Source organism: Rhinopithecus bieti, unplaced genomic scaffold (genome assembly GCF_001698545.2).
Source record: "Rhinopithecus bieti isolate Rb0 unplaced genomic scaffold, ASM169854v2 scaffold_3062, whole genome shotgun sequence".
Taxonomy (NCBI): Eukaryota; Metazoa; Chordata; class Mammalia; order Primates; family Cercopithecidae; genus Rhinopithecus; species Rhinopithecus bieti.
The window spans coordinates 1,619,922-1,638,892 of NW_016804432.1; the positions used below are offsets into that span (position 1 = coordinate 1,619,922).

General features: G+C 36.3%; 1 protein-coding gene across 3 annotated transcripts in view; it reads left to right on the top strand.

Annotated features, from left to right (window-relative positions):
- The window catches only part of SESTD1 (SEC14 and spectrin domain containing 1), a 164,208-nt gene that overhangs the window by 73,614 nt on the left and 71,623 nt on the right, over window positions 1-18,971 (top strand). For 2 of the 3 annotated variants that reach the window (XM_017868273.1, XM_017868272.1), the window contains exons 3-5: window positions 2,868-2,976; window positions 9,766-9,856; window positions 15,016-15,129. In XM_017868273.1, the coding sequence (XP_017723762.1) occupies window positions 2,868-2,976; window positions 9,766-9,856; window positions 15,016-15,129 (314 nt within the window). Of the gene's footprint in view, window positions 1-2,867; window positions 2,989-9,765; window positions 9,857-15,015; window positions 15,130-18,971 lie in introns of those variants that run through there. The other variant, XM_017868274.1, reaches the window with a different exon arrangement.

The following is an 18,971-nucleotide window of genomic DNA, read 5'->3' on the forward strand; positions in this document are numbered from 1 at the left end:
TAAATGTGTTTTTGTAGTAGCAGGTGTTCTTTTGTTTCCATCTTTAGAACTCCCTTAAGGATCTCTTGTAAGGCTGGTCTAGTGATAATGAATTCCCTTAGGAATTACTTGTCTGGAAAAGATTTTATTTCTCTTTCACTTATAAAGCTTAGTTTGGTAGGATATGAAATTCTTGGTTGGAAATCTTTTTCTTTAAGAATGGTGAAAATAAGCCTCCAGTCTCTTTTGGCTTATAATGTTTCTCCTGCGAAGTCCACTATTAGCATGACAGGGTTCCCATTGTATGTGATCTGACTCTTCTCTAGCCTCCTTTAAGATTTTTGATGGTCTACACATTCGGAGAAAGCTCTCTAGGAATGAACTATAAAAATAATCCCTGAAAATACAGTCTTCTGATACTTATTCTCTTCTGTAATTTCATTAAAATGACCTCTACAAAGTAGATGTCACGATGTCTCACTTCTTATATGAAAATATAATAATTAATAATTGACTAACTGGCATCCAAATAATTGTTTCTGAAATACAGAATAATTAGTTTTTATGATAACTGTCTTCTAGCTTTTTTCTTCCATCTTCCTCTGAGAAAGTTTCAGTACACTGGAGGAGTTATTTAATATCCATTATGCTGTTTTCACTCTTTGCTGTTCAAAACTGTTTATATACACTTGAATTTATCTTCAGTTATCAACTCAAAGTATGTATCAGCTAAGATGAATCAAGGGGAAGCTGTGAGTGGGAGCAGTGGTATGGTACACTGGGTGTAGTGATCTTCTGGAGTTTGGATCATTGAGTAAATCTGTACATGCTTTAGCATAGATACTGTAGCTCTGCCAACTCAGAGTTATTTGGACTGTATTATCTTGCTTTCTCTGTGTTAATTCTTATTTATGTCCTGTCCTAATTACCTTGATAATACTAATGTCCTTTTTTCAAAGTATGTTATGTCTCTGTATAAATCGACATGTTTTCCTAGTGTATATTACATATCGTATATTATATACAATACTATATACTATATATATTAATATATACTGTATATTATACTCTGATATGAATGATTTTGTAAATATTCTTATTCATAGCTTTGTGCATTTTTTTCTCTTCTATACATAAAAAGCTTTGTGTATTTTGTACAAGTTCAGAAGTATGCATTTTTATAAGTAGAAGTGGTATAAAGATAATATGCATTTGTATTTGTGTTAAGTTTTGTCAGATTGCCCTCCAAGAAGATTGTTTCAATTTCTGTTTTTTCCAATGGTGTATGAAAATGCAGGTGGGAGCCTTTTTTGGGGCTTGGCTTAATGCATGGATAAAGCTTAGCAATTTTGAGGTGTAAATGAAAGACTTCTTAGCCTATTGCTATTAACTTCCTCACTTGACCATTGATTATTTAAGCCAGTAATTTTCAGACTTTTTTAGTAATAGAGAAAATTTTTTCAAACCAACAGAGTCCTTTAGGGGATGCAGTTTGAAAACCATTTGTGTTAATCTCTTTTTTTTTTTTTTTTTTTTTTTTTGAAAAATGACACATATTCTGAACAAAAAATATGCAATTGAAGTCATATTGATTGATTAGTAAGTTGAATCATCTTAGATGGTTATTTGTTGACATTAAACAAAGAGGTTGGATAGTAGTAATGGTTGAACTAATGGAGGACTGAAGTTCATTTATGGTTCATACGTTATGAATTGCATTTGTGTCACTAGTATGAGTATTTTTCTTCACTTCACACCTATCAGTTTTTAGTGATAGATGTCTAGCGATCATGTGGAATTGTTTCAGTATTTGCTTCTTTTTAAGCTTCTAAAATTACCTCAAATGTCAACTAGGTCAGAAGATGGGCTTCAGTATGAAAATAAAACATGTAGGGAACTTCCAAATACATGATGTGGGTATAAAAGTATTTAAAAGTTACATTATACTTTTGGCACACTGAAAGGGACTTGAATGTACATGGAATGTAACCGTATTCTGCTACCTTGATTTCAGACTTCAATATCCAGTTTCCATGCACCCTTCTCAGCTGTGCAGTGCTTTATCTTTATTGTCTTATGAACAGTATATGCCTGTCTGACCTTTGTGAGTTAACGCAGATCATTCCTCATAACAGAATACTCTTTTGACTTGGTTTACAAATTCTTCCCTGCCTCCCTCCCTCCCTCCCTTCCTTCCTTCCTTCCTCTGTCTTTTTCTCTCTCTTTCTCTTTCTCTCTCTCTCTTCTTTCTTTTCTTTTCTTTCTTTCGATGCGATCTTGCTATGTTGCCCAGGCTAGTACTGGACTCCTGGGTTCAAGTGATACTCTCACCCTCAGCCTCCTGAGTAGCTGGGACTTGAGACTACAGGCATACCAATACCCCCAGCTCTGTTTTCCTCGTCTTAACTTTTTAATGAAACTTTTCACATTTACTGCAGCTCTTAATCATTTTCTAAATCCCTTTTTATAATTTTTATATCTCTTATACAACATAACAAACTATCTTATTTCTTATGACCTAAATGTTTTCTTCCTAGGTTCATTGGAAATTTATTTTACTTTACTTGCAAATACTTACTGTGCTGGGCACACGAGAGGTGCTTGATGAATTGATTACGTTAAGCACACTAAATGGAAGAAATTTAAATAAAGTGATATTTGCTATGTTGCGGTGAAGATTTCATGGGTGATTTTATTTTTCGTTTTTTCTAAATTTTCTATAATTCTCCTATACTATCATAAACATTTACAATCTATAAGTAGCCATTAGATATTTTTCAATTTATATCTTAAATTTATTATTTTAGTAAGATTGGATTCAAATATATATTATTCAGATTATGCCTTAATATGTATTACATGTTAAATTTAAATCTCTTTTTTAATAGGAGGAAAGGACAGACGGAGTGGCCTCATTTTGACAATTCCATTATGCCTCGAACAGACAAATATGGATGAGCTGAGTGTCACCTTAGACTACCTACTCAGCATTCCAAGGTGACTCTAAAGGTGTCTTTTCTTAAATCTCAGTATGTTTTCATTCAGTTACTAATGATTCTTTCTATTGTTGAAGTATGCTTTGCTACCTTATTTGCTTTTATTTGCAGTGAAATTATAATTATAGATACTAAAATCAATGACTTATAACATCATTGCAGATAAAATGCTTATTTTATGCTCTTGATGAATTTAATGATATACAGATTTCCAAAATGTATGTATTGTCAACTTTTAAGGAACACCGTAACTAAGCATCTATATCATGTAACTTTAGAAAAATTGGAGAATTTAATCAGTAGAAAAGATCTTTTATTTAGGTAAGCTATTTCACCATATTGATATAAATACGTCTGCAGGTTTTAACGTATTGAGTAAATGAAGGCTATTAGGAGTTTATAAATATTTTTATTTTAAAAAATGTCAAAAATGTTTGTTTATATTTTAATGTAAAGGGCCTTTAACTTTAATTTTCACATTTCTTCAGTGAAGACCCAACTTAAACCTCTTTATTTGCCGTAGTCTACCCATCACTTCAACAACAAAAATAAAGCTTCCTCCCCATCTGCTTCTCCCATAATTGGGACTGGGGCACAACTGTGACTGCATATTAGTCATCTGGAGCTTTTTTTCAAAATTCTAATGATCGGGGGTTCACTTCCAGAGATTCTGATCCAGTTGTTCTTGGGAAGCCTGTGTATTTCTAATGTGCAACCAGGTTTGTAAACCACTACAATTAAGCATGTAAATGAGGGCAGGTTTCTGTGTATGTGTCTGTGTGTGTGTGTGTGTGTGTGTATATATATACAATGTAGAGGTAGAAAAAGGAACACGACTATTTCATATACTGCTTATAAGTTCTGGCTAGTGAATTTTAAAACATTTTCGTCAAACAATTCTTGCCAGGTGAGGTGGCTCAAGCCTGTAATCCCAGCACTTTGGGAGGCCGAGACAGGCAGATCACGAGGTCAGGAGATCGAGACCATCCTGGTCAAAACGGTGAAACCCCATCTCTACTAAAAAAATACAAAACCTAGCCGGGCGAGGTGGCGGGTGCCTATAGTCCCAGCTACTCGGGAGGCTGAGGCAGGAGAATGGCGTGAATCCAGGAGGCGGAGCTTGCAGTGAGCTGAGATCCGGCCACTCACTCCAGCCTGGGCAACAGAGCGAAACTCCGTCTCAAAAAAAAAAAAAAAAAACAATTCTTTTATGTTTTCCTGTATTTGCATTTTATTGACACAATAGCTTTTTTTCCATTTAAACCACCTTGCAGAGTATGGAGTTAAAACAACTGATTTGAATCGTACCTGCGTCCAGTAGTGTTCTGTAATTTAATGATTCTGTTGCTGTTTGTTTTTTTAATGTTGTGGAAATAGAGCTCTTCATGTGAAAATTTTCAGTATTTTCAGTTTCTGGGGGTGAAAATGATGAGAATCTGTAGTCAGTGTATTAGTATTAGCATTAGCTAATTGCATTAGCAGTAATCTTGCTAATCCCTCGAACTGTGGATTGCTAACTTGTTCACCGTTAGATAACAAACTGCTTTTTAGGCAACCATGGTTAGCCAGACTTACAGCTTACAAGTTATGAAAAAAAATTCATAGATGGATTAATAGAAGGTTGAATATGTCAAGTGCCATCTGAACAACTACCTTATTTTGTAGTTGAGGAAACTGAAACTCAGAGGTTATGGTTACTTGCCCAAGATCTCAAACCTAGTGAGTCGCATAGCTGGGATGAGTGTCCACAATTCCTGACACCAATTTAGAGCCTTTTTGTACTTCAAATAAATAGAGTTCAGTGTAGTTGCATCTCAAGTGAAGTCCAGTTCTGAGGTTCAGATGAAAAGCAAAAACTACTAATTGTCAAAGTTACTTTTGAAAAATGCCTGAGGGTGGATCAGAGACGGTATTACCTTTCCATGAACATGTTAGGTTTTCCTTCAGCATTGGAGCAAGTTATTCATACTGAATTCCAAAAGACAGAGTTGGCTTGTGATTACGTTTGTTTTAAGAAAATGCATGTTTGTATATACTGGGATCATATTCAGTTCAACAGGATGCTCACCCTGTCAGAGGCACTGGGTAAGTGAGGGAGGCTAAAGGACCAGCAAATTCATTTGCATCTCCTGACTCATGTTCACTCTGGTGTGGCTAAGCAGGAAGTACAGTGGAAGGCAAAATAGCCTATACTATTTAAATTTTCTCTTTCTCTTTCGCATATAAATGTACATATGATGTTCCTCCAGTGTAAATGATGAATCAGTTTCTGCGTATCTACACTTACCTGCCAACTAGCAGAGAAGATATAAGTTGAAGCAAGATGAAATAACTTATTCTAGCAAGGCAAAATAGATACATGGATACTTTATTTCTTATGATTGTTTTGCTAAAGTTTGACCTTCTCAAGTATTCATGAAAACTCTATCCTTCTGCTTTCTTGGATCAGTCTCCCATAATTTTGGGATCAACGAACGTGGCTGTCAGCTTTTTATCCGTACTTGCCATTTCCTTAGAGAGCTAAGGTGTTTTTGATCTCTCCATTGTGATGCTAGAGAGCAGTTAAGTAGATGTGTGATCTTAAAACCAATGTTTTTCATTCAGAATTTCCACTGCTCAGAAGTGCTTTTAAAATGTAACCCCCCAACATTTTATTAATTTTAGTTCATATATGCAAAAAAGTTGAAGGAATTATACGGTGACACCCATATGTCCACCACTTAGAAAATCTAAAACTAACATTGTGTGTTGTTTTATCACATTATCACCCATGTTTCAGCCCTCTTTTTGTTCTAGGAATGTTTTTAAGTTTACCCTACCAGATCAGGTCCCGGATGTGTCTAGAAAGGTTTTTTCATTTCTAGTATATCTACATTCTTTGGTGACCTGCTTTTGTCTCCCAGCTTCCAACTGTTAATGTTTAACTCCTTCCAGCTATGAACATCTGCAGACATCTCTAACATTGTAGCTAGCTAAGGTGGCCTCTTCCTAATAGGAGATGTCCAAAATTGTTTTTTTTGTGCAATGACTATCTTAACGTTTTGAATACAATAATAGCTTTTCAAAATTTTTGCAAAAATGAAAAGAAATTACCCCATTTCTTATAGTTTGTGCTTAATTTTAATGATCACAGGGACAAAGTGTGATATATAGCTATTTTAAATGGGTAACCTAGCACAGTTGAGAATGGAAGCATTTCTTGACTCTTTTGTACACAGGTTGGCCCTGAGTTTGTTTTGTGTTTCAGATACTAAGTGTACAGTATTTTGGATATTCATGAGTGCTATGAAAACAAAGCATGAAAAGAGTCAGAGTGATAGAGTGGTAATACTTTACAAAATAAGATGATATTTTGCCAGAGATGATTGAAAGGAGGGGCAGACCCTATAGAATCTGATCAACGAACATTGAAGACAGAGTGAGCAGTAAGTGCAAAGGCCCTGAGGCAGGAGCAGGTTTAACATGTTTGGGAAGATCAAGGAGGCTAGTGTGGCTGGAACAGTTTGGGAGAGGAGCACAGTGCCGGGAGGGGGATGAGAAGAGAGTCAGGAGTCAGGTCATGGAAGACCATGTAGGCCATGGCTTCCGTTCTGAATGAGATGGAAAGCTATTGTCGTGTCTGAGGAGTGATGTGATGTGTGTCATCTAACATTATTAAAGGCCTTCTGTATTTAAAGCACAGTGCTAGAAGCTGCCAAGACATTTGTAAGGTAACATTCTTGCTTTCTGGAAGCATATTATCTAATGAAGATGAATTGTAAACAAGTAATTATAATAAAAGCATAAGTGAAATTAGTGCCATTATGTAAATACCAGCAGAGCTGTATGAGTGGAAGAGAAGGAGCCTGTAGTTGTAATCAAAGAAATGAGTGAAGATCTGCAGGATATTGGACCCAGGAAATCCACTAACACTGTCTTCTGTGTCAAAAGTGAGTGGACTGTTTAGACAACCTCACCTTTACATAGCGATTTTAACTCAGCTATGTCACCCTTGAAAGGCTTAACTGGGCTAGGAACTAGGAGGCGGGGTCTTAGATTTTTTTTTTCTATTACTGTTAAAGTATAGTTATAAACATGGTAACAGGGGCTATAGGAATTTGTTATTAATAGCACTTCAGGTCCTACAACAGGCCCTTTATAAAGGGTATAGCATACTTCTAAATTAAATGTGTCATTAGAAGCAGTTTAAGCCATCATACCACTTACAAGGATGAAGTAAAAAACAAAACTATTTCCTTTCAAGTACCTGAAAGACCACTTGGTCTGGCAATTTTGAAATAGTAATATCTTTGGATTCTGTGTATTTTCATTATCTATCTTAGTAAAATGTGAGAATATGACAGGGTTAAGTGTGTTTCTAAGTACTCTGAAAGATAAATTTAGAGTATTTTATTCCTTTAAGATCACTACAGATGGTATTTTCAAGCTTCATTACTTTCTTAGTCTTAATGTACAGATTAATTTATAGTGTGCTTTGAAATATAAATGTATTGCTTATATAAAATGTATTTAGCAAAACGGTTGTGTAACCTACATCTCAGGACTATAGATGCCAATGTTGAGAAAGTACCACATTATGAGAATGGCACGTTTCTCTTGGTGGGAAGGCCCTCTTCTGGACAGCTGTGTCTTAGCTCTCCTTCCTGCAAAAGGCATTGGTAGAATCCCTGCATTGTTGCCACTACTCCAGACCACTCAACAACCAGCTACCCTGCCTAGCTGATCACTCTTGGGCTTGTATCCTCTTCTATATCACGGTGGTCTTCTTAGATGTCTTGTTGGTGGAGAACCCCAGGAGTTCCCTCATTACTTGAGCCCACAGATAGTCATTATGTGTCAGGTTTGCTTCTCTCCACAAGTCTTTTACTTTTTTGAAATAGAGATGGAGTCTTGCTGGTCTCCTATGCTGGCCTTGAACTCCTTGGCTCAAGTCATCCTCTTGCCCTAGTCTCCCAAAGTGCTGGGATTAGAGACGTGAGGCACCACGCCTAGCCCCCTCTGCAAGTCTTTTATTTTCTTTTGCTTACCCACAAGTGATGACTGTATTGGCCTTACCTTTAGTTTTTCCCAAAGAATATTTAGTGGGTCCTTTATCTTGTGATGCAAGTCCAAAAATAGAGTACTTTTGTTTTATTGAGATATAATTCAGATGTCATAAAATCATCTTTTTAAAGTAGGCAATTCAGTGATATTTAGTGTATTCACAGGTTATGCATCTGTTATGCTATCTAGTTTCAGAACATTTTTATCAGCCCAAAATAAACCTTGTTCCCATCGGCAGTCACTCTCCATTCTTTCCTCCTAACCCTTGTCAACCACTAATCTGCTTTCTGTCTCTGGATTTGCCTATTCTGGACATTTCATATAAATGGAATCATACAATGTGTGTCCTTTTGTGTCTGGCATCTTTTACTTAGCATAATGTTTTCAAGGTTTAGCCATGTTGTAGCATCTGTCAGTACTTCATCTTTTTTTATGGCTGAATAATGTCTCATTGTTTGGTTATACTGTGTTTTGTGTTTCTGTTCATCAGTTGATGGACATTTGAATTGTTTCTACTCTTCAGCTATTATGAATTATTCTGCTATGAATATTAAATGCAGGTTTTTGTGTGAACATATGCATCAGTTTGCCTTACCTTTTGAATACTCTTTTGTTTACTTTGGAAGCTCAGCTTCTGTCCTTGTCTGTTCCCACTCTAAACTTTAGCAGTATCATCCTCATTCCTTGTGGTCTTACTGTTTCTCGGTAGAACAGAACATGACTTCTCCAAGAACCTTCTTGGAACTAGTGTGCATGCTTGGAGGGAGAAGAGGAGGACTAGTAAAGTCCCCTGAACTGTTGGTGGATTTAAATCCCAGGAAAAGGTCTGTTTATATTTTCCTATAATGTATGTAATTGGGAACAGTTTGTATGGGGACAGGTTTCACTATCAAAATCTTGCTCTGATAAGCAAAGCTGTAGTTCCATTTACTGTATTGGAAGGAGGGCAGTTGAGATCCTTACATTAAGTTGATAAGTAAACATAACAATAATAATAATGATAATGATAGGTATGTAGTTTTGGCCTTTAGAATGGAGTTTTTCCCTCCAGAAGTTGTTGCGTTTTACTAGGTTAGACTTCTGGGAAGTGTTTAGTTAATACTTAAATCACTCAATATAATACAGAAATGCAACACTGAAGATAATATTTTGCTGGTCAAGTGACTGAGAATGCAAAGTGAGAGCAGAAGTGGGTTAGACATGGTCTATCCAAGCTTTTGAATCAGTAGGTTCTACCTGATCTCATTAAATTTCTCCAAAAGAACGCTAAGAAGCCGATTTTTGTGATTTATTAATAACTATTTTCTATCTGTTTTGAACTGTCACTTCACAAATCTTATACTTCTGGCAGGAAGGTGAGACAAGAAGTATATAACACATTTGGCAATTAGTGACTTACTTCACTGTGATCCCTTTTTACTGATGAAGAAATTGGGAGACTAGTAGGACTGTTTGAATGTTGCTTTGATTTCTTTACTTTTTAAGACATTGACTTTTATGCTTTTAGAATAATTTTCTTGCCACATTAGTTTGCAAATTGTGAACATTTTCTAAAATGAGAAAAATAAATTGCTTGAGAAAATGAAATGATACTCTGAAGAATTTTATTTATTGACAATGTAAACTAAACCAAGTGAGATTAATTCTACTCCATATGCAATTAAGTTTTAAACCTTCTTTATTTAGAATTATGAGGAACAAATTCTGGAGCTTGTTTTAATGCTGTGTAATTATTGTTTTGTTTCAGTGAGAAGTGTAAGGCTAGAGGATTTACCGTGATTGTGGATGGCAGAAAATCACAGTGGAATGTGGTGAAAACAGTAGTCGTAATGCTACAGGTAATTTTGGTTTTGTCTATCAGGAAATGGTTTTTATTTTACAGCAACAGATCCTGGTGAAAATGGCAAATGCACTTAATTTATTGGACTGTGCCTGGCTTCCTAGCAGTGACTGAGTTATCACTATTGGATTGTTCAAATTCAACTCCTTAGGTTTGAATTTAGGCAGTTAAGTAAATCTCTATTCTAATAGGTTTGTAAATGAAAATAATATGTCATGTTTAAGTAATTTAAGAAAGGAGGCCAGTGATTTTAAAAGTGTGAGTGTTGAAATTATGAGACTCACCTGGGAGCTTTTGCATGCTCTGGTGTCTGTCATTCTTCCTCTTGCACCCCATTCTGAAACTATAAGTAGGTGTTAGGATTTTTGGTTAAGTGTAGTTCAAAGAAACTTCTCAGGTGATTCTGGCTTGTCTTTCTCTTCTAGTCCCCTGTTTCCTACATAAAGCATCAGGATTCATGATGATCTTATTATTTATTTATAGTCCAGAAGAAACTTACTTAACATCTGTGTCCTCAGGAATTTCAGCCCCTCACAAATTAACATTTAATAAACATCTACGATTACAAACTTTTTTTTTTTTTTTGAGGAGGAGGAGTCTCGCTCTGTTGCCTAGGCTGGAGTGCAGTGGCCGGATCTCGGCTCACTGCAAGCTCCGCCTCCCGGGTTCACACCATTCTCCTGCCTCAGCCTCCCGAGTAGCTGGGACTACAGGCGCCCGCCGCCTCGCCCGGCTAGTTTTTTGTATTTTTTAGTAGAGACGGGGTTTCACTGTGTTAGCCAGGATGGTCTCCATCTCCTGACCTCGTGATCCGCCCGTCTCGGCCTCCCAAAGTGCTGGGATTACAGGCTTGAGCCACCGCGCCCGGCCTGTCGATTACAAACTTTTTGAGATCTGATGCCAGTCTTGTGTTTTATATTTCCCCATGTTCCGCACAGAATGTTTCTGTGACCCCTAGCATGTAGTAGGCACCCAGTAGACATTTGTTGAATTTTTTTTTTTTTTTTTTTTTTTTTTGAGACGGAGTCTCGCTCTGTCCCCCAGGCTGGAGTGTAGTGGCCGGATCTCAGCTCACTGCAAGCTCCGCCTCCCGGGTTTACGCCATTCTCCTGCCTCAGCCTCCCGAGTAGCTGGGACTACAGGCGCCCGCCACCTCGCCCGGGTAGTTTTTTGTATATCTCAGTAGAGATGGGGTTTCACCGTGTTAGCCAGGATGGTCTCGATCTCCTGACCTCATGATCCGCCCGTCTCGGTCTCCCAAAGTGCTGGGATTACAGGCTTGAGCCACCGGCGCCCGGCCTTGTTGATTTATTTTAAGGGTATTGAAGATATGATTTGAAAAGGAAAAGAAAAGCATTTGAGTGATGTGGAGGGCAGATTGCTCTCATGCACTTGGCCTTCTGTAGGGCTTCTAGAGAGGTAAAATTTGAATTATCCAATTTAAATGAAAGTAAAGAGGGCCTTCCTCACAGGTACTCTGGGTTACATATAGCTCATACATGAAGCAAGTACAATGAGAGTAGTTGATGGCAGGCCAGTCTGGGGGAAACATAAGTTGGTAGTAACATGGAATCATGAACATTCACTTACGTGGATATCAGTAATATTGAAAGAAATATCAAGAATTTTGAATGAATTCAACAAATAATTGGTAGCTACTTTAGGGTTCTGTGGAAAGGCATATAATTTTAAAATTTAAATAACTAAGGAGAATGGTTTTTAACGTTTTATCATTTATTTAGGTTAATTGGGAAAAAGGGATTCAAGGGATAGGAACAAAGTGGTAATTTTAGGTTTTAGTTCTAGTTTTAGTGCTTATTATGTTTCTGGTACTGTGCAAAGCTTGCTGTATAAATTATCTCATTTAATTTTAGCCTCACAACCTTACAGAGAAGGTCAACGAGGCTCAAGGATTTTAAATAACTTAAAATCGGAACTTAGTACAGACTAAGTAAGCCCCAGGCCTTGACTTTATCCATTTTAAAATGTGTATTTACCAGTGGCCTGTATTTGAGGGGAGTCTCTGAATTTTCTACCCATTTCCTCATTCTTCTTAAATGTTTGGCTTAAGCTTTTCATCATTAGAATCCCCCCACCCCAACCTTTTTTTTTTTTTTCAGTCAGGGACTCACTTTGTCACTCAGCCTGGAGTGCAGTTGCATGGCTTACTGCAGCCTCCAGCTCCTGGGCTCAGGCAGTCCTCCTGCCTCAGCACCCTGAGGAGTTGGGACTGGAGGCGAGTGCCACCACACCTGGCTCCTTTTTTTTATTTTGTAGAGACTATATTGTTCAGTTGGTCTCAAACTCCTGAGCTCAGGTGATCCTTCTGCTTCAGCCCCCCAAATCACTGGGATTACAAGCTAGACTCACTCTTTGGGTTAGAAAGGACATAGCCTCTGGAGGATCAGTTTTTAAGGGAGCACAAATTGGTGTCCTAAAATAACTTTTTATTTGAAAAAAAGTGCTTCCAGCACTTTTATATTTCAAACTTTGAGAATTAACTCTTCTCTGTGAAAGTTGTTAAAATAACTATTAGGTAAGAAATCCATTAATTATGACCTTGTGTTCTTCCTTTCATCCTGTCATTCAACTGTGTCACAGATGAGCTGTTTGGGACTTGCTGTTTGAACTGGACTTTGATCAGTGGCAGTTTTGAAGAACAATCAATGGATGATTTAATCCCCTCTTGCGATTTCTTTTCTGATAGGTATTTTAACAACTTTTGGATTTATTAATAGTTAACATTTTCAGAAGTTGCAATGGCCTCTTTACTTCTAGTCATACAGTTTCTACATATGAAGTCATTCATTGCTTTCATCTCAGAAGGTACTGGGACCAGTTGTTTGGGACCCCACAGTGCCTATAACTAGTATTCTCTAAAATGAGAGGCTTGGTTTCTCTTGTTTCTCACAGCTTTCATATTCAATGATTTTGAAATAATAATCTTCCACAAGGCAATATATGAATAAAGCTCAATTTTATCTTAAATTTTCCAGCCCCTCTGATAAAAGTTTTGATACCATTGAATTTATTTTACTTACTTTAGTCCCAATCCAGTTGTTGCAGAGGATGCTAGATTTATGATGTGTGCATGTTTACCTCTAAAGGTTTTCCATTTTTCCCTGAATAGTAATAATAGTAATTATTATTATAAGTATTCAGTGCTGCAATTTATGGTCTAGAACAGAGGTTGGGCCCTTGAGTTTATAAAGTTTTATTGGAGCTCAGCCATGCCCATTCATTTATATATTGTGTGTGGCTGCTTTCATACTATCCTGACAGAACTGAGTAGTGGCAGTAGAGACATTATGGCCTGCAAAGCTTAAAATACTTATTATCTGGACCTTTTGGAAAGAATGTATTGACCCCAAGTTCAGAGCATATGAAGTACTGTAGTAGAACATTAGAGTCAGACAGAGGTGGTTTCTATTCAGCTCAGTGACTTTTTAACTCTTATCTTAGACAAGTAACTTTATTTCTCTGAAGCTCAAATTACTCTCCTGTAAAATTAAGAGAATGAGATCCACTTGTTAATGAGGTTTCATTTATTTAACAAATATTTATAGCATGTGTTCTATTATATATGTCAGACATTTGTCATAAACACTGGAAATATAGGGATGACAGGATAGATAAGGTACCTGCCATTGGGAAGCTTATATTCTACTTGAAGAGTTAGACAATAAGCAGTTAAGCAAATGTAACAGCCCATGGTGATAAATGCTGTGGAGAAAAATACAGTAGTAAAAAAGACTGAGTCAGATGATGCCACTTTAGATAGGGTAGACAGGGAAGGCTTCTCTGAAGAGGGAATATTTGAATAGAATCTTAAATAAACGGAGGGAACACTACTAGCTATAAGGCAAAGGACATTCCAGATAGAGGAAATAGCATGGACAAAGACCTGAAGTGGAACAGACTTCATATTGCAGGAGCAGCGAGGTTAGCATGGCTGTTGTGGAGGAGTGGGCTAGGAGGGGAAGGTGTAAGATGAGATCTGAGAGGCCAGCAGGGGCCTGAGCTTGAAGGGCCTTGTAGGTCTTGGTAAGAGGTTTGAATTTCATTCAGAGTGCAAGAGAAAGTCAAGCAAGGAGCCTTGTAATGATTATATTTCAGAAAGCTGGATAGTTTGAAGTTGTTAACAATGCAGGCTGTAGAACTTGTTGGATTTAAGATACATTTTAAAGTTAGACTCTATAGGACTTGATAAAATATATGTGAGATATTTATTAATTCAATAAGTGTTCATTTCAATTCATTAGGTAGTATAAGTAACCGTATCAAGTAAATGTGAAATGGTATTCGTCAAAGATTAGCTTTTTGTCCTCCTCTTCAAGTTAATAATCATATAAAATCTTGGCCTCGTTGTATAACAACTGATAAAAAACTTGTTTTAGTGAGAAAATTGATGTTACGTCTTTTGAAGAAATTCTCCAAGATGGAATGTGTTAGAAAAAATTTTCGTGGCCGGGCGCGGTGCTCAAGCCTGTAATCCTAGCGCACTTTTGGGCGAGGCCGAGACGGGCGATCACGAGGTCAGGAATCAAGACCATCCCGCTGGCTAACACGGTGAAACCGTGCTCTAAACTGAAAAAATACAAAAACTAGTGCCGGGCGAGGTGTCGGGCGCCTGCGTAGTCCCAGCTACACTCGGTGAGATGAGGCAGGAGAATCGGCCGTAAAACCACGGGGAGGCCCCGGAGCTTACAGTGAGCTGAGATGCGGGGCCACTGCACTCCCCCAGCCTGGGCGACCAGAAGCGAGACTCCGTCTCAAAAAAAAAAAAAAAAAAAAAAAAAAAAAGAAAAAATTTTTCCCGTATTGTAGAAAAATCAAATTTAATAATTTCTCAACTAAAAATAACTCTTAGCATTTAATCTAAACCAATATTCCTCGTAGAGATTCAATAAAACAAAAAGTGATTCACATGTACAATTTATGCTGCATTGTTTATTTGAAGTATTTTCTGAATCAGCTTGTTTTTCAAGTTCTTCTTTATTGCCATGTATGTTTTGAAGTCTAGAGAATTTCTTCTTTATTATTTTAATTCTTCTCCAAACGTCTCTTATGTAGCTTAATCTTGACTGGTAATTTATAAATTTAGTAAATTATTCATTTTACATGTGTAATTTGTGATTATTTTTCTGTATTTTATAGAATGTTGTTCCAGCTGAGGTGTCCCTTGTTTGTGTGGTAAAGCCAGATGAATTCTGGGATAAGAAAGTAACACATTTTTGTTTTTGGAAAGAAAAGGATAGACTTGGCTTTGAGGTAAATGTAATCTCTTTTTTTAAAGTCCATTATATCTTTAAAAATAGTATTTTACTGAAATTATTTTCGATGGTTCAGCAGTGGTTACTAAGCAGTGTTTAAGGAATACTTAATTAGTGCCTAAGTAATAATTAGTATACAGTCAGCATTTGGATACTTGCTGAATGAAGTATGATATTTTGATAAAGATCATGAAAGCTTTCTTGTTTTCCATTTTCAATTATATCATTCTTTGTTAACTTCTTTGAATAAGTAGAACCTTTGTTTTAAAAATTTTTATTGCATTATGGAGAGGAAATTTAACAAATACTAGGAAATCCTAGACATTTTGGAGTTGAAATTATAGTCTATTTTCTGTGACATGTCATAATTATTTTTTAGTTTCTGGCCAGTTTTAATACATGAACACAGTTATCCATCCTTTCCTACTGACTTTTTCTTTCTGTCTTTCACTTTCCTTGTGTGATAGTGCATCTTATTGGAAGTTAGAAAAAAGCACTACGATGGAATGTAAATCTAAGCAGTTTGTCATATTCTTTCTTCCACACCTGTTAATTCTCAGCTTCTCAGTAGGAGAGCTGATAAATAACAGACTTTACATTGTCTAAATAAAGTGTGGAAACTTTGAAAAATACAAAGTCTAACTCCAACCTGGTATAACATAGACTCTTGGAATGCTTACAGTCAGATAATAAAGATTCATTTTGGAACTTGCCATACTATTCACTCGTTTTGTTTTACCTAGGTCAAAATCAGTGTATTTTGGTATGGAGAAAAAATTGTTAATGTATATTGGATAGAAAGATTTGAGAAAACTTAGTTTATTCTTAAAGGAGATGGCTGGAAATTTCTTAAAAATACATGGTTTTATTCTTTACTTAAAAAGTTAAGCTATAATTTACGTGCAGTGAAATTAATCCATTTTAGTGATAATTCTGAGAGTTCTGACAAAACATGTAAAACCACAATCAAGAAATCAGGAAGTGTCTCATCACCCCCAGAATTCCCCTATATGCTCCTGTAGTTAACTTCTCCATTTCTAGCCCCTGACTGGTGGTAGGAAAACTGTTTCTGTACTCACAAGCCCCTTCTCAGGTTTAGTAATTTGCTGTATTGATTCATAGAATTCAGGGAATCACTTTACTGACATTTGCTGGCTTTATATAAAGGTTACAGATGAACAGCCCAGATGAAGTGATACACAAAGTGCGAGGTCTAGAATGATCCAGAGCGCAGGAGCTTCTAACCCTAGGGAGTTGGGGTACACCACCCTTCTGGCCCGTGAACATGTTTATCAACCCAGAAACTCTCCAAATCATTGGCCATTGATGATTGATTAACTCAGTCTCCATCCCCTCTCCCTTCCCTGGAGGGAGAGGAGTGGCCATGAAAGTTTCAACCCTCTAATTATGCCTTGGTCTTTTTGGTGACAAGCCCTCATCTTTAATCTGTTTAGAGGCCCACAGCCACCATTCATCTTATTAACATCCAAAAAAACACATCACTCCAGAAATGCCAAGGATCTTAATAACTCTTTTATCAATAACTGGGGACTGAGACCAAATACTGTAATAAAAGATGCTCGTATCACCCAGGAATTACAAGGGTTTCAGGAGTTCTGTGTCAGGAACTGGGGACAAAGAGCAGATACATATTTCTTATATCACAGTATCACAGATGGTATCTGTTTAAACCTTTTACCCGTTTAAAAAAAAAAATTGTCTTTTTTGTTACTGAATTTTGAGAGTTTTTAAATGTATTTTGTATAGAAGTCATTTATCAGACACATAATTTACTAATATTACATCCTAGTCTATTGTTTGCCTTGTCATTCTCTTAACATTTTTCAAGAAATTTTTTTAACTGTGATGAAGTCCACTTTTTCAGTTTTTTTTTTCCTTCTGATTTCACAGTTGGAGAAACGGTTTTCTTTTATGAATCAGACTTTTGTTGTCATAATCTGAGAAATCTTTGCCTTACTCAAGGTCACAAAGATTGTCCTTGATATTTTCTTCTAAAAGTTGTATAGTTTTAGGCATTAAATTTAGATCTGTGATCTATTTTGAGTTCATGTTTGTGAGCTATGGTCAAGAATATGTATTTTATGACTTCAGGTTTTTTTTTTTTTTTTTTTTTTGAGATGGAGTTTTGCGCTTGTTGCCCAGGCTGGAGTGCAATGGTGCGACCCCAGCCCACTGCAACCTCCGCCTCCCAGGTTCAAGAGATTCTCCTGCCTCAGCCTCCCAAGTAGCTGGGATTACCGGCATGCACCACCATGCCTGGCTAATTTTTTGTATTTTTACTAGAGATGGGGTTTCTCCATGTTAGTCACACTGGTCTCAAACTCCCAACCTCAGGTGATCTGCCCGTCTCGGCCTTCCAAAAGTGCTGAGATAACAGGCCTGAGGCACCGCACCCAACTGACTTCAGTAATTTTAAGTTTGTTAAGGTTTGGTTTGTGACACACTGTATGTTCTATCTTGATGAGTTCCCAGAATAAGTATTCTGTTGTTGGATGGAGTGTTCTGTAACTGTCAAGATGATTCATAGTGTTATTCAGGTCTTCTCTATCCATGGTAATATTGTTTCTACCTGTTCTTTTAATAACTGAAAGAGGAATATTGCAACCTCCAACTGTTATATCTGGGATTATTTCTATTTTATTTCTGTCAGTTTTTGCTTCATATATTTTGAAGCTCTATTGTTTATTGCATAAAGATTTAAGATAGCTGTGTCTTCCTGGTGAGTAGGGCCAAATTTATCATTTTTGAATGTTCTTTTTTATTCCTGATACTATATCTGGCTCTGAAGTGTACATTGTCTGATATTAATATAACTACTGCAGCATTCTGTTGATTAGTGTTCATGTGTTGTATCTTTTCCATTATTTTACTTTTAATTTATTTCTTTATATTTAAAATGAATTTTTTGTAGACACCATATAGTTGGATCTTGCTTTCATATCCAGTTTGACAGTCTCTGTCTTTTCATGGGTATGACTATTTATATTTAATGCAGTTATTGATATGGTTTATAAAATCTACCATCTTGCTAGATTTTATGGGGTTTTTTTGTTCTTTTCTGTATTTGGACTATTTTTTATAATTACATCTTACTCCATTATTGGCTTGTAATTTCTGTCTCTTAATTTTTTAATGGTTACCTTACTGTTTACTGTATACATCTTTAATAATCAGTCTAACTTTCAAATATTATACCACTTCACATGAAATAGAAGGACCTTAAAACAGTCTATCTCCAATACTTCCATCCCATTGTTGTTATACATTTCACTTTTACTGTGCTATAAACAAACACTATATTGCTACATTTTTTTTTGCTACAGATAGTCTGTTTTCTTTTACAGCAATTAAAAATTTTAAATTAATTTCATATTTACTTTCATTTATGCCATTTCTGACATTCTTCATTTCTTTTTGGAGATTCAACTTTTTGTCTGGTGTCACATTCCTTTAATATATCTTGCAGTGCAGGTCTGTTGGCATTGAATTGTATCATTTTTTGTTTGCCTGAAGAAAATCTTTATTTCTATTTTAGTTTTGAAAATTATTTTCAATGGGTATAGAATTTTGTTTGTGGTTGGTTTTTTTTTTTTTTCTCAGCACTTTAGTCATACAGTTGACCTGTGAACAATGCAGGGGTTAGGACCAGCAACCTCCTGTGCAGTTGAAAATCTGTGTCTAGCTTTTGACTTTCCAAGAACTTAAATACTGATAGCCTACTATTGACCAAAAGCCTTACCAGTAACATGAACAGTCAGTTAACACAAATTTTGTATATGTATTAATACATTGTATTCTTTTTTTTTTTTTTTTTTTTTT